This window comes from Oncorhynchus tshawytscha, linkage group LG01 (genome assembly GCF_018296145.1).
Source record: "Oncorhynchus tshawytscha isolate Ot180627B linkage group LG01, Otsh_v2.0, whole genome shotgun sequence".
Classification (NCBI taxonomy): Eukaryota; Metazoa; Chordata; class Actinopteri; order Salmoniformes; family Salmonidae; genus Oncorhynchus; species Oncorhynchus tshawytscha.
In genome coordinates this window covers 37,406,087-37,422,968 of record NC_056429.1, presented here as the reverse complement: position 1 = coordinate 37,422,968, position 16,882 = coordinate 37,406,087, and the positions used below count along the sequence as shown (strand labels likewise).

At 43.3% G+C, this 16,882-nt stretch overlaps 1 protein-coding gene across 1 annotated transcript; it reads right to left on the bottom strand.

Annotated features, from left to right (window-relative positions):
- Positions 1-1,289: 1,289 nt before the first annotated feature.
- Positions 1,290-5,608, bottom strand: LOC112250244 (insulin-like growth factor-binding protein 1). Its single transcript, XM_024420224.2, has 4 exons — positions 4,887-5,608; positions 4,513-4,640; positions 3,969-4,097; positions 1,290-3,500 (listed from the first exon to the last, which is right to left on the bottom strand). Exons 1-4 carry the CDS (start codon positions 5,275-5,277, stop codon positions 3,390-3,392), a joined length of 759 nt encoding a protein of 252 aa, XP_024275992.1. The 5' UTR covers positions 5,278-5,608; the 3' UTR covers positions 1,290-3,389.
- Positions 5,609-16,882: the final 11,274 nt, after the last annotated feature.

Here is a 16,882-nt window from a genome sequence, read left to right as displayed (position 1 = left end):
AACAGAGTTGGGGTCATTATTGTTTCAATGCACTCAATGCAGTATTCTAAAGTTCTTAATGAGCAAAATGTTCATTTCAAAATGTTAACTTCCTGAATTGACAATGTGGCTAAACCCAATCCTGTTGTGTTTTCCTATGGGTCTGTCATCCAGTGGAACTCTGTCAGTCAGTCGGTCACAACTCCACTACTTCTCTCTGTGCACGCCAACGTGCACGCCATGCCATTCTGTCTCAGTCTGGGTCCACTGGTCACATAAGAATCTCTGTTCACGGGTAATTGTACTTTTTTAGAAATGTATTTATTTATTCAAATTGTATCATTTAAAGAGTTTTGATTCTTTAAAGAATAAAAGCTTTTCATGTTACTAAACTAGAAAATCACACAGCTATTCTTTCTTTTGAGAATGCAAAAATATTTTTTTCAAATATAATGTATATTGAATGTATTTTTTAAATAAAAAATTAACACAATTTGTATTTACTGTTGAATGGCTTGAGGGCGTTTTTACGAGTCAGGCTATATTACCTCAGAGAGCTGAGTAGTACATTCAGCACTCAATACGGTCTAATTCAGAGTTATAGTATGTAGGCCTACATTAAATAAAGTGTGTACATCACATGTTCAAGCAGATGGGGAAACAGTTGGCAACCAAAAAGATGACCAGAGGAATTTTTTTTGATAGTTGATGAAAAGGTTCAGAGGTTCTGTTTTTCTCATCAAATCTCTCTCTCTCTCTCTCTCTCTCTCTCTCTCTCTCTCTCTCTCTCTCTCTCTCTCTCTCTCTCTCTCTCTCTCTCTCTCTCTCTCTCTCTCTCTCTCTCTCTCTCAGCCCTGGAATGTGGCAACGACGATAGACAAAGCGATAGGTCAATTTGTAAAAAACTTAAATGAATGTGGTGGTGCCAGGCAGACTGGCAGTGGGCACGTTGGGGACGTTGAGGGAAATGCATTCAACCAAGACAAAATGCATTCAACCATTCAACCTGCATTCAACCAAGACAAACAGAGAGCGGGTCAAAAGGCTGAGAGAGAGGAGAGAGAGAGAGTGCGGACGGGCAGGGCTGAGCTATGACTCTTTGGCCCTATTTATACCTGGTTCAAGCATGCAGCTTTTTTTACGGATCTTGTCCACACTGATTGTGTCCTCATTTTTGTCAGTAGATGATTAAAATATGCATTGTGATCTGATTGTGATCAGATCTTAGAAGTGTAAACAGTCATGTCAAGATCAGGACAAAATCAGGACAAAGGACGCATGTTAACGGCAGGTATAAACAGGGCTTCTGGTAAGGGAGCATAAAGACTGATTGATTTATTGATTGAATGTATTTGATCATTATAAATAGTAGGCTGCTCCAGCCAAAGACAACATTACATACATTAATGATTGAGGATAAAAACACAAAGCCAGAAGGCTTATTTTCATTGTAGTCTTGTTTGGCAACACAATGACCAAAATAACATATTTGAGGTTAAACATTTTAATTAAATACATTTTTTTTTACACATCGCAATTACAAAAGTGTATATACATGAGTGAGCAGTCAGTCACTTTGGAATAATCTCTCTCTCTCTCTCTCTCATAATGCGTTCATGTTATATAAACAACAGTGATGGCAGTCAGTAAAGAGAGGTAGATCAAGGTAGACACCCGTCAGAACAAGGGACAATGCAGGAGCATTACCCATCATGCAATTCTGCAAAACCCACATTGAGTTTCTTGAAAGGTAAGAATGTCCAAATTAGTCATTTTCTGCATTCACTGATGTAGCCGAGTGTAATCATGTATGAATCATATCAGAAATAAAAACAAACAAAATCATGTCAGTGAACATGAAAAACTATTAAAAGTCACATAATATTTAGAAATCCTTCAAAAATGAATTTGGGTCACACAGTGCTTTTGTTTATGTTTGGTTCGTTTCGAAAGTAAACCACCAGACAAACTCCAAAAGATCTGGACCCAGTTTCCAGATAGCGATGGAATTTAGGCTTATGAGAGTTTTAAGGATGCATCTTTCCTGCAATGACCAAGGTCATTATAATTATTCCACAATACTGACAACGGATCAGCTCCTAGTGGCTCATTCTAATTCTTACCCTATAAAGTAACCATAAAGGTTGCTGGATTGAATCCCCGAGCTGACATGGTAAAAATCTGTCGTTCTGCCCCTGAGCAAGGCAGTTAACCCACTGTTCTCGTGGATGTCGATTAAGGCAGCCCCCCCGCACCTCTCTGATTCAGAGGGGTTGGGTTAAATGTGGAAGACACATTTCAGTTGAAGGCATTCAGTTGTACAACTGACTCACTATTCCCCTTTCCCTTAATAATGCACTGTCAAGATTTGGCAGATCACATGTTAGGCTACATATCATGAGATATATTGAGGCAAAAAGTACCAAATAGCAAAGCAAAACTCAATTGAATGAACATGCAATAGATTTCAATATCATTGAAATATAGGCCTATGTAGAATATACTGTAGGAAAGCTATTTATCTTTTAACGCAGTCATCTCAGGTTTTCATTTGGAGGATCTTTAAATCGCTTGCTTGTTTGTAACAATGGCAAAGACATTGGCAACTTTCTATTTGTAGTCAACTTCGTTGTGAAGTTATCGACGGTCACAGAGAGACAGATAAACATCTTGATTCGATGTTTAGCAGAGCTCTTCTGTGTATAAAGTGAAAAACACATCCAACGATGTTGTATGAGTGGTCTGAGGCAGTCGGTAAATAATGAGTGTTTTTTCAAGTGCAACTTTAGTAATGATAGTTTTGGGAAACAGTGCAGAAATTTAACGATGCTCCTATGAATGTTTTGAAGATGAACTTAGCCTTAAAATGCTTTTGGAAAACCGGGCCCACAGCAACATGGAGTAACTCAGGGCGTCGATACATATATACACTTTATACACTGATAATAATGCACACATAATAATAATGATAATAATAATAATGAAAATAAGGCTAAATTATATAAATATTAAAATACAATTACAAATGAATAGATACAGTACATAATGTGAAATAAGTAAGGCTGTAGAGTTAAAGAAAATGTATTCAAATATAAAAATCTTCTTTTCTGAAAAAAATGGATTTTCTCTTTGGTGGGGAGGGACGGGGTCAGGATTCAGGGATTGGGGGTCAGGGGTCCGGGGCTGAGGGTCAGGGGACATCAGTTCCACAGTGATAGTGTACCTGAATATCAAACACCGCCATGGACAATGAATAAATAACAAGTATCTAAAGAAAATCAGTGGTTTACTGTGTGTGTGTGTGTGTGTGTGTGTGTGTGTGTATGTGTGTGTGCGTGCATGCGTGCGTGCGTGCGTGCATGTGTGTGTGTTAGTGTGTGTGTGTGTGTTCTGCATCAGTGGTTGATCTCTTAAGAACATTCTGCATCTCCAGACAGATCAGTGGATCCTGGAATCTTCTTTCCATTCCAGGAGGACACACACCAACACCTGCCTCTCTGTCCATCAAGAGACGACTCACACTGGTGAGAGAAAAGGAAAGAGAGAGAGAGCAAGAGCGAGTGAAAGAGATTAGAATCCCTGGGTATTTTTTACACAATTTAACACACCTCCACCTAACCACCTGTTCAGATATGCTATGACCCTCATCTGTGTGCAGCCGCAACCTACAGTACGAGGTAAGCACACACCAACTCCAAGACACAAATGTACAGGAGCACACACAGAGAGACACACGTGTATAGTCACGCTGCGCCAAGGCGATGACATCAAAGCGAATATAGCTGAATGTGCTCAAAGGTGTAAACACTGCCATACAAATCTGAGCTGTAGTTGGCACAATATTGGCTACACACACACACACACACACACACACACACACACACACACACACACACAACCAGGTGAGATTATTTCACACTGACAGGAATCATGAATTGCGCACCAATGCCAAGTGCACACACACACACACAGAGATAAGGTATATCTACCTGTTTGGCTTTGTAGAGCCCGTGTTTGTTACAGTTTGGCAGGTAGAACCTGGTCAGATTGTCTCCTAGCTTCTGCTGTGACTCAGCGATCTTCTCCAGAGCTCTCTGCAACTCCACTTGACAGGGAGCCTGGGAGGAGAGAGAAGGGGGGTCACTTACTTGAGATGGGGACTTTCTGTATATTTGGGGACTTTGTTTATTTTGCTTCTAAATGTGACTCTGAACAGGCTACATGGATAGAGTATCTCACTAGTCATCTAGAGCTGCTGTTCTATCCTATCAACCCACACAGTCAAGGCCTGTTGTGGCAAAACACTGGTAGCCTATTTAGTCAAATAGTTCCATGATAGGTCATAGGTAGGCTGAAGAACACACATACGCACGCACGCACGCGCGTGCACACGCACAAACTTCAAAGGCCCTCGAACGCCCCCTTGCGGTATGAGGCTTAATACCCACCAGCCAAACATGCTTTGACTACAAAAGTTTTAAGCATGTTGATTAGGTTTGCAAAACGGCTAATAAATGTTCCATGACCGCTCACTTGCTCCGCCAGTTTCTTCCTGATTGCGCTGACTTTGGCTTTCATGCTCTCCTGCGCGTCCGCGGCAGACGGGGGATCGAAGGTCTTTCTGTTGCCAGGATGGTTGAACGTGAAGCAGGTGATTAACACTGCGGCAGACAGAGAAAAGAGGGAATGAGAGTGTCAAGAAGGGGAAAAGCAGAAATCACAGTATTACACTTCTGCACAAATACATTTGTAAATTATGAATAATATGCAATCTAATTATTATTAGCCTATCATTATCAATCAACTATTAAAACGATAAAACACATTGGCTATTATTATCATAGGTCTATTACAGATATATGACATATATGCAATGTATAAGCATTCTGCAATATGGGTTTGAATACCTGGGTTTTGGGGAATTGGGCTCCTTTCGGGCTCGGGGTTCGGCATACACACCGCCTGGCTGCGAATAAGGGAGTGCAGCGGCTGGAGGTCGCCGGGTATTGGGGTGCACCTCAGTCCATAACCGCATGGCGCCGTGTAGATTCCGCACAGTTCCCCAGTCATCAGGGCGCAGACAAGGCAGCATCCGCAACCCGGCTCACTCAGAACCTCCATACAGCCGTGCGCCACCACTGGACACTCGCTCAGCTTCTCCGGCGCGCACGGGGCGCATCGGATCGGCTCTTGAGCTAACACCGGGGACCCCAACAGAGACCCCAGTACCGCAGTGACCAGCACCGAGCAACATACCGCTGCTGCCACCAATACATTTTTCAGAAATAATCCACTCATTGTAAACGGAGAGTCTGGTAGACTAAATATAGAACAAGGAATAAAAGTAGTTATCAAAGGTTAGGTAAAGGACACATAACCAGGATTCGTTTCTGTTCCTTAGTTTCTATCCTTTCATTTGGAAAAAATGACTAACTACTCCAGCCATATTTATAACAGGGTCCTCGTAAAAACGTTTGACGCATCGGCATTATGAATGATTTCTGAAAAGAAGGTGTACTGATCTGAGGGCTTCTGATTGGCCCGCGTTCGTCCGATCAGTGAGCTTATTTCAATACAACAACACTTCAATATTTATATTGGAACAGACGGAGCCCACATGACGCGCTCTCTGTACACTGAAAAAAAGGTAGTTAAATGGTTCTTCTTCAGCCTTAAGGGTCGGACCCTTTTTTTCAATTTTCGCCTAAAATGACCTACCCAAATCTAACTGCCTGTAGCTCAGGACCTGAAACAATGATATGCATAGTCTTGATAGAAAAAGTCTGAGAAACTTTGAAAAGAAACACTTTGAAGTTTGTGGAAATGTGAAATTAATGTAGAAGAATATAACACATTATATCTGGTTAAAGATAACACAAAGAAAAAAATGTTTTTTTTGTCAGCTTTGAAATGCAAGAGCAAAGCCACAATGTATTATTCCAGTTTAGATGCAATTTAGAGTTGGGCCACTATATGTCAGCAGTATATGTGTAAAGATGTAACCTGATCCAATGAACCATTGCATTACTGTTCAACATGTTGTATCAAGTCTGCCCAAATATGCCTAATTGGTTTATTGATACATTTTCAAGTACATAACTGTGCACTTTCCTCAAACAATAGCATGGCATTATTTCACTGTAATAGCTACTGTAAATTGGACAGTGCAGTTAGACTAACAAGAATGTCAGCTCTCTGCCCATATCAGATATGTCTCTGCCCTGGGAAATGTTCTTGTTACTTACAACGTCATGCTAGTCACGTTAGCACATTTTAGCTCAACCATCCTACTTATTTTCCACCATAATTTGCAAATAAATTCATTAAAAATCCTACAATGTGATTTTCTGAAATTTTTTCCCTCATTTTGTCTGTCATAGTTGAAGTGTACCTATGATAAAAATTACAGGCCTCGCTCATCTTTTTAAGTGGGAGAACTTGCACAATTGGTGGCTGACTAAATACTTTTTTTGCCCCACTGTATAGAGGTACTGGATTGCAGGAAGCTTGGCCCCAGTGATGTACTGGGCCGTACGCACTACCCTCTGTAGCGCCTTACGGACAGATGGTGAGCAGTTGCCATACCAGGCGGTGATGCAACTGGTCAGGATGCTCTCAATGGTGCAGCTGTAGAACCTTTTGAGGATCTGGGGACCCATGCCAAATATTTTCAGTCTCCTGAGGGGGAAAAGGTTTTGTCGTTTCCTCTTCACGACAGCCGTGGTGTGTTTGGACCATGATAGATCATTGGTGATTTGGACACCAAGGAACTTGAAACTCTTGACCCGCTCCACTACAGCCCTGTCAATGTTAAAGGGGGCCTGTTCTGCACAACTTTTCCTCTAGTCCACAACCAGCTCCTATGTCTTGCTCACATTGAGTGAGAGGTTGTTGTCCTGGCAACACACTGCCAGTTCTGTTACTTCCTCCCTATAGGCTGTCTCATCGTTGTCGGTGATCAGGCCTTCCACTGTTGGGTTGTCAGCAAACTTAATGTTGGTTTTGGAGTCATGTTTGGCCACGCAGTCATGAGTGAACAGGAGGGGACTAAGTACACACCCCTGAGGGGACCCAGTGTTGAGGATCAGCATGGCAGACATGTTGTTGCCTACCCTTACCACCTGGGGGCGGTCAGTCAGGAAGTCCAGGATCCAGTTGCAGAGGGAGGTGTTTAGTCCCACGGTCCTTAGCTTAGTGATGAGCTTTGTGGGCACTATGATGTTAAACGTTGAGCTCTAGTCAATGAAACGCATTCTCATATAGGTGTTCCTTTTGTCCAGGTGGGAAAGGGCAGTGTGGAGTGCGATTGAGATTGTGTCATCTGTGGATCTGTTGGGGTGGTATGCAAATTGGAGTGGGTCTAGAGTATCTGGGGGAAATGCTGTTGATGTGAGCCATGACCAGCCTTTAAAAGCACTTCATGGCTACCGATGTGAATGCTACGGGGAGGTGGTAATTTAGGCAGGTTACCTTCGGTTCCTTGGGCACAAGGACTTTGGAGGTCTGCCTGAAACATGTATGTACAGTATTACAGACTCAGTCAGGGAGTGGTAGAAAATGTCAGTGAAGACACTTGCCAATTGTTCCACGCATGCTTTGAGTACACGTCTTGGTAATCCATCTGGCCCCACGGCTTTGTGAATGTTTACCCTGTTCATTTTTTTATTTTATTTTCATTTCACCTTTATTTAACCAGGTAGGCTAGTTGAGAACAAGTTCTCATTTGCAACTGCGATCTGGCCAAGATAAAGCAAAGCAGTTTGACACATACAACAACACAGAGTTACACATGGAATAAACAAACATACAGTCAATAATACATTAGAAAAAGTCTATATATAGTATGTGCAAATGAGGTAGGATAAGGGAGGTAAGGCAATAAATAGGCCATGGTGGCAAGGTAATTACAATATAGCAATTAAACACTGGAATGGTAGATGTGCAGAAGATGAATGTGCAAGTAGAGATACTGGGGTACAAAGGAGCAAGATAAATAAATAAATACAGTATGGGGATGAGATAGTTGGGTGGGCTATTTACAGATGGGCTATTGGTCCTGCTCACATGGGCTATTGAAAGCGTTATCACACATTCATCCAGAACAGCTGGTGCTCTCGTGCATGCTTCAGTGTTGCTTGCCACGAAGCGAACATGAAAGGCATTTAGCTCGTCTGGTAGGCTCATGTCACTGGGCAGCTTGCGTCTGGGTTTCCCTTTGTAGTCCGAAATAGCTTTCAAGCCTTGCCACATCCGACGAGCGTCAGAGCCGTTGTAGTAGGATTGAATCTTAATCCTGGATTGACGCTTTGGTTGTTTGATGGATCGTCTGAGGGCATAGAGGGATTTCTTATAGGCGTCCGGATTAGTGTCCCGCTCCTTTGAAGCGGCAGCTCTAGCCTTTTGCTCGATATGGAAGTTGTCTGTAATCCGTGGCCTCTGGTTGGGATATGTACGCACGGTCACTGATGGGACGACGTCATCGATACACTTATTGATGAAGCCGATGACTGAGGTGGTATACTCCTCAATCTAGAGGCGAAAGAAACACACACCATTTTAGGTAAGGTGCTGGCTAGCAGAGTAGAACACTTAAATTTAAAAGGAGAGCAGCACACTCTAGGATCTCAGAATCAATAATTGAATAACCTAATAACCAACGTTTCGACAGAGAAGCTGTTTTCATCAGGGTATAATAACAAACACTGCATGGTGACTAGTTTATAGAGTGTCAAAGAACACACACAGGTGTCTGTAATCATGGCCGGGTGTGGCCTGATATTATTGGTTAACTCTCAGATATAAAAAATAACATCCCAAAAACATGAATGGATAGCATACGATTATAGATACAATTTAGCTACATAGGCCTACAAATATTTACAATAGCAAAATCACAATTATCACAAGAATGACCTCAGATAAAAGTTTACGCTGAGACCGAAGGGAGCAAGAGTCTTTAAATTAAATATCCAGGCAGCCTCTCATTTTAACAATAAATTGTAGAGGTCACCCCCGATATAACGTAGGAACAAAATCGAGTGGTGTGCTTCCAAAAAGTGGGCCGCAACTGGGTAAGTCGAGTTTTTGCACCAAATGGTGCTACGATGCTCCAAGATTCGTACTTTTAATTCTCGCTTTGTTTTACCCACATCATTTTTACTACTAGGACAAGTTATAAGATACATAACTGTCTTAGTGGAGCACGTGATAACACCTTTGATTGTGATCTGTTTCCCTTTTTTGGGGTGTTGAAAGGATCTACATTTATAAGTGCCACTGCATTGAGCACAACCATTACACTTTTAGTTTCCATCCAGTAGGGGCGTGAATAGACGTTGTGCAGGGATATCTTGGGGTGGTAAATCAGAGTGTACCAATTGATCTCTGAGATTTCTGCCCCGCGAGAATACGATCAAGGGAGGGTCCGAAAACACATTACCAATACTGTCATCGGAGCCTAGTAATGTGCCAGTGTTTGTGAACAATTCCCTTAATTTGTTCAGAGCACTTGTAATAGAGCATAATTAGAATGCAAGAATGCTTCTTTTTGTAAGACTGTCCATGTCTCAGTTTGAATTTTCTCAATGGCAGTATTAATCTGACCTTTTTTGTACCCCCTCTCTCCTTTAATTTTCTTTGAGCCTCAGCCATATTTTGGTCGAAATCTGATTGTTTTTTACAAATTCTTTTCATTCGACAGAATTGGCTGTAGGACAAACAGTTTTTCAAGGGAAGCGGGTGACAACTATCAGCCCTCAACAATCTGTTACGATCAGTAGGTTTCCTGTAAAGATCAGTGTATAGAACCTTATCCTCACACAACATCAGAAGATCAAGGAAACTGATTTGACGTGTGTCAGATTGCATAGTAATTCTCAGATGCTCAGAACAGGAATGCCTGGAGCTGTTTCTGGAGCTGTTTTGCATCACCCCTCCATAGAACAAAAATATCATCAATATACCTCTTCAGAATAATGATGTTAGACAAGAAAACGTTATTGAGAGGATTGAAAATGGACTGTTTCTCCATGTAACCCACATGCAGTTGAGGTCAGAAGTTTACATACACTTAGGGTGGAGTCATTAAAACTTGTTTTCCCAACCACTCCACAAATGTCTTGTAAACAAACTACAGTTTTGGCAAGTCGGTTAGGACATCTACATCTACTAATTTTTCTAACAATTGTTTACAGACAGATTATTTCACTTATAATTCACTGTATCACAATTCCAGTGGATCAGAAGTTTACATACACAAAGTTGACTGTGCCTTTAATAAACAGCTTGGAAAATCCCAGAAAATTATGTCATGGCTTTAGAAGCTTCTGATAGGCTAATTGACATATTTTGAGTCAATTGGAGGTGTAACGGGGGATGTATTTCAAGGCCTACCTTCAAACTCAGTGCCTCTTTGCTTGACATCATGGGATCATCAAAAGAAATCAGCCAAGGCCTCAGAAAAACAATTGTAGACCTCCACAACTCTGGTTCATCCTTGGGAACAATTTCCAAATGCCTGAATGCACCACGTTGATCTGTATAAACAATAGTACGCAAGTATAAAAACCATGGGACCACGCAGCCATCATACTGCTCAGGAAGGAGACGCGTTCTGTCTGCTAGAGATGAATGTACTTTGGTGCTAAAAGTGCAAATCAATCCCAGAACAGCAAGGACCTTGTGAAGATGCTGGAGGAAACAGGTACAAAAGTATCTATATCCACAGTAAAATGAGTCCTATATCGACATAACCTGAAAGGCCGCTCAGCAAGGAAGAAGCCACTGCTCCAAAACTGCCATAAAAAGCCAGACTACGGTTTGCAACTGCACATGGGGACAAAGATTGTACTTTTTGGAGAAATGTCCTTTGGTCTGATGAAACAAAAATAGAACTGTTTGGCCATAATGACCATCGTTATGTTTGGGAGAAAAATGGGGAGGGTTGCAAGCCGAAGAACACCATCCCAACCGTGAAGCACGGGGTTGGCAGCATCATGTTGTGGGGGGTGCTTTGCTGCAGGAGGGACTGGTGCACGTCACAAAATGGATGGCATCATGAGGATGAAAAATTATGTGGATATATTGAAGCAACATCTCAAGACATCAGTCAGGCAGGAAGTTAAAGCTTGGTCGCAAATGGGTCTTCCAAATGGACAATAACCCCAAGCATTCTTCCAAAGTTGTGGCAAATTGGCTTAAGGACATCAAAGTCAAGGTATTGGAGTGGCCGTCACAGAGCCCTGATTTCAAACCTGTAGAAAATTTGTGGGCAGAACTGAAAAAGCGTGTGTGAGCAAGGAGGCCTATAAACCTGACTCAGGTACACCAGCTCTGTCAGGAGGAATTGGCCAGAATTCACCCAACTTATTGTGGGAAGCTTGTAGAAGGATACCCAAAACGTTTGACCCAAGTTAAACAATTTAAAGGCAATGCAACCAAATACTAATTGAGTGTATGCAAACTTCTGACCCACTGGGAATGTGATGAAAGAAATAAAAGCTGAAATAAATCATTCTCTCTATTATTCTGACATGTCATACTCTTAAAATAAAGTGGTGATCCTAACTGACCTAAACAGGGAATTATTACTAGGATAAAATGTCAGAAATTGTGAAAAACTGAGTTTAAAAGTATTTGGCTAAGGTGAATGTAAACTTCTGACATCAACTGTACAAATTAGCATAGTATACTCCTCAATGTCATTGGATGAATCCTGGAACATATTCCAGTCTTTGCTAGCAAAACAGTCCTGTAGCGTAGCATCCGCATCATCTGACCACTTCCGTATTGAGCGAGTCACTGGTTCTTCTTGCAATAGTTTTTGCTTGTAAGCAGGAATCAAGAGGATATAATTATGGCAATTTTGCCAAATGAAGGGCGAGGGAGAGCTTTGTATGCATCTCTGTGTGTGAGTAATCGTGGTCTAGAGTTTTTTTCCTCTGGTTGCACTGACATACTGGTAAAAATTTGGTAAAACTGATTTAAGTTTGCCTGCATTAAAGTCCCCGTCCACTAGGAGCGGCACTTCTGGGAGAACATTTTCTTGTTTGCTTAAGCCCTTATAGAGTTGGTTGAGTGCGGTCTTAGTGCCAGCATCGGTCTGTGGTGGTAAATAGATGGTTACAAATAATATAGATGAGAACTCTCTTGGTAGATAGTGTGGTCTACAGCTTATCATAAGGTACTATACCTCAGGCGAGAAATACCTGGAGACTTCTTTAATATTAGACATCGCGCACCAGCTGTTATTGACAAAAAGACACACATCCCAACCCCTCATCTGACCAGATGTAACTTATCTGTTCTGCAATCCCTCCAACTCTATATTATCCGTGTCGTCATTCAGCCATGACTCAGTGAAATATAAGATATTACAATTCTTAATGTCCCGTTAGTAGGATAATCATAATCGTAGGTCATCAACATTATTTTCCAATGATTGCATGTTAGCAAGTAGATTTGATTGCAGTGGGAGTTTACTCACTCGCCTATGGATTCTCAAAAGGCAGCCCGATCTGTGTCCTCTCTTTCGCCGTCTTTTCTTTACGCAAATGACGGGGTTCTGGGCCAGTTCCCAGGGGAGAAGTATATCTTTCTCGTTGGACTTGTTGAAGGATAAAGCTTCTTCCAGTTCATGGTGAGTAATCCCAGTTCTGATGTCCAGAAGTTATTTTCGGTCATAAGAGACGGTGCAGCAACATTATGTACAAAATAAGTAAAAAATAAGTTACAAACAATACAAAAAATGAACTAAATAGCACAATTGGTTACGGGTATGTAAAACGTCAGCCATCCTCTTCGATGCCATCTTAAAATCACAGGAGAGGCCTTTCAACGTAAACATGTATTTTTTTAATCAAAACACATTTATTTTGGCAGAAATATTCTCTGGAACCTATGAACTTTTATCTGCCTTAATAACAAACATGTATGTCATCTGTAAATACTAATAAAATTGTTAAATTACGAGCCTAGTTCGTTTAACCATGGAAAAGCCAGGAACATTTCCGCTACTGCTAGCCATGGTTGGCTGAGATAATGGATGGGTTGGATGAGTTCGAATTGGTCTGCCATGTAGCATGCTTCTGTCTATAACATGAGCTGCTCAGTATGTGTAGGTAATCCTTTCTAACGCAGATTTTTTGAAAGATATCACAAAGACCTGCAATATAGAAGTTGACCAAGTTTTGAAATCAGTGGAATGCTCTGTGGAAGCAGAGTATGATCACTAAAGACATGGAGAAAATTCTAGTGTTTGATTGCAAATATGTGAAGGGAGTCAAAAAGAGATAACACAGAAGGCTGTTGTATAAAACATCTGTCTCCAGATTACATCTTCAAACTAAGGGCAACCGTGGCATCCGTGACAGAGAGGAAGAAGCGTTCATCCATGTATATGGTTAAGAGAGTCTAGCTTGCTTCATTTTCAGATGCTATACGTTTTTAATTTGGTCAGAAAGTTGTTTTCATTGTAATTTAAAGCGTAGTGTTATCTATCAAATCAAATCAAATTGTATTTGTCACATACACATGGTTAGCAGATGTTAGTGCGAGTGTAGCGAAATGCTTGTGCTTCTAGTTCCGACAATGCAGTAATAACCAACAAGTAATCTAGCTAACAATTCCAAAACTACTACCTTATAGACACAAGTGTAAGGGGATAAAGAATATGTACATAAAGATATATGAATGAGTGATGGTACAGAGCGGCATAGGCAAGATACAATAGATGGTATTGAGTGCAGTATATACATATGAGATGAGTATGTAAACAAAGTGGCATAGTTAAAGTGGCTAGTGATACATGTATTACATAAGGATGCAGTAGATGATATAGAGTACAGTATATATGTATACATATGAGATGAATAATGTAGGGTATGTAAACATTATATTAGGTAGCATTGTTTAAAGTGGCTAGTGATATATTTTACATCATTTCCCATCAATTCCCATTATTAAAGTGGCTGGAGTTGAGTCAGTGTGTTGGCAGCAGCCAGTTAGTGGTGGCTGTTTAGCAGTCTGATGGCCTTGAGATAGAAGCTGTTTTTCAGTCTCTCGGTCCCAGCTTTGATGCACCTGTACTGACCTCGCCTTCTGGATGATAGCGGGGTGAACAGGCAGTGGCTCGGGTGGTTGTTGTCCTTGATGATCTTTATGGCCTTCCTGTGACATCGGGTGGTGTAGGTGTCCTGGAAGGCAGGTAGTTTGCCCCCGGTGATGCGTTGTGCAGACCTCACTACCCTCTGGAGAGCCTTACGGTTGTGGGCGGAGCAGTTGCCGTACCAGGCGGTGATACAGCCCGACAGGATGCTCTCGATTGTGCATCTGTAGAAGTTTGTGAGTGCTTTTGGTGACAAGCCGAATTTCTTCAGCCTCCTGAGGTTGAAGAGGCGCTGCTGCGCCTTCTTCACGATGCTGTCTGTGTGGGTGGACCAATTCAGTTTGTCTGTGATGTGTACGCCGAGGAACTTAAAACTTACTACCCTCTCCACTACTGTTCCATCGATGTGGATAGGGGGGTGTTCCCTCTGCTGTTGCCTGAAGTCCACAATCATCTCCTTAGTTTTGTTGACGTTGAGTGTGAGGTTATTTTCCTGACACCACACTCCGAGGGCCCTCACCTCCTCCCTGTAGGCCGTCTCGTCGTTGTTGGTAATCAAGCCTACCACTGTTGTGTCGTCCGCAAACTTGATGATTGAGTTGGAGGCGTGCGTGGCCACGCAGTCGTGGGTGAACAGGGAGTACAGGAGAGGGCTCAGAACACACCCTTGTGGGGCCCCAGTGTTGAGGATCAGCGGGTGGAGATGTTGTTGCCTACCCTCACCACCTGGGGGCGGCCCGTCAGGAAGTCCAGTACCCAGTTGCACAGGGCATAATACTTTACTCAAAAATTAAAACATAACACGTAGTATACATGGCCACACAATACGGACCACAATACAACAAACAATCACTCACAAATACCACATGTAGAACAGGGGGTTAAATAATAAACAAGTAATTGATTAAGTGAAGCAAGGTGTGATAAGACAAAGACAGCACAAATGGATAATGAAAAGTGGATCGGCGGTAGCTAGAAAGCCGGTGACGTCGACCTCCGTACGCCGCCCAAACAAGGAGAGGGACCTACTTCGGCGTAAGTCGTGACAGTACCCCTACCCCCCCTGACATGCGGCTCCAGCAGCGTGCCGACACCGACCTCTCGGACGACCCAGAGGACGAGGTGCAGGGCGATCCGGATGGAGACGGTGGTAATCCCGTAACAATGAAGGGTTCAGGACGTCCTCCACCGGTACCCAGCGTCTCTCCCCCGGACCGTACCCCTCCCAATCCACGAGGTGCTAAAGGCCCCTCACCCGGTGCCTCGCGTCCAGGATGGCTCGAACAGCATATGCCGGGGCCCACTCGTTGTCCAAAGTGGGTGGAGGAACCTCCCGCACCTCAGCTTCTTGGAGTGGACCAGCCACCACCGGCCTGAGTACAGACACATGAAACGAGGGATTCATGCGATAATCTGGGGGGAGCTGTAACCTGTAGCATACCTCATTCAGTCTCCTCAGGACTTTTAATGGCCCAACAAACCACTGACCCAGTTTCCGGCAGGGCAGGCGGAGGGGCAGGCGGAGGGTCGAGAGCCAGACCCTGCGGTCTCGCTGCGGTGGCGGTCGGCGCTCGCTTTTTGCTGCCTCACGTTGTAGGTGCACATGGGTGGTGTCCCAGGTCTCCTCCAAGTGCTTGAACCATTCGTCCACCGCAGAAGCTTCAATCTGGCTCTGATGTCATGGTGCCAGAACCAGCTGATATTCCAGTACACATTGGAAAGGAGAGAGGTTAGTGGAGGAGTGGCGGAGTGAGTTTGGGCCATCACTGCCCAGGTGATGAACGTCGCCCACTCCCCCGGCCGGTCCGGCAACATGACCGTGGAAACCTACCCACATCCCTGATTTACTCTCTCCATCTGCCCGTTACTCTCGGGGTGAAAACCTGAGGTAAGGCTGACCAAGACCCCCAGACGTTCCATGAACTCCAGACCCTGGACGTGAACTGGGGACCCCGATCAGAGACTATGTCCTCAGGCACCCCATAGTGCCTATAGACGTGAGTGAACAGGGTCTCGCAGTCTGTAGGGCCGTAGGGAGACCGGGCAAAGGAAAGAAACGGCAGGACTTAGAAAACCGATCCACAATGACCAGGACTGTGGTGTTGCTGTGTGAGGGAGGAAGATCCGTGTAGAAGCACGGTGGCTAGGAAAATCTCACTAGAAAGGCCAAAACCTAGGAATAAACCTAGAGAGGAACCAGGCTATGAGGGGTGGCCAGTCCTCTTCTGGCTGTGCCGGGTGGAGATTATAACAGAACATGGCCAAGATGTTCAAACGTTCATAAATGACCAGCATGGTCAAATAATAATAATCACAGTAGTTGTCGAGGGTGCAGCAAGTAAATATCAGTTGGCTTTTCACAGACGATAATTAAGAGTATCTCCACCGCTCCTGCTGTCTCTAGAGAGTTGAAAACAGCAGGTCTGGGACAGGTAGCACGTCCGGTGAAAAGGTCAGATTCCATAGCCACAGGCAGAACAGTTGAAACTGGACAGTAGCACGGCCAGGTGGACTGGGGACAGTAAGGAGTCATCATGCCAGGTAGTCCTGAGGCATGGTCCTAGGGCTCAGGTCTTCCGAGAGAGAGAAAGAAAGAGAGAAAGAGAGAAAGAGAGAATTAGAGAGAGCATACCTAAATTCACACAGGACACTGGTTAAGACAGGAGAAGTAGTCCAGATATAACAAACTGACCCTAGCCCCCCGACACAAACTACTGCAGCATAAATACTGGAGGCTGAGACAGGAGGGGCCAGGAGACACTGTGGCCCCATCCGATGATACCCCCGATCAGGGCCTAA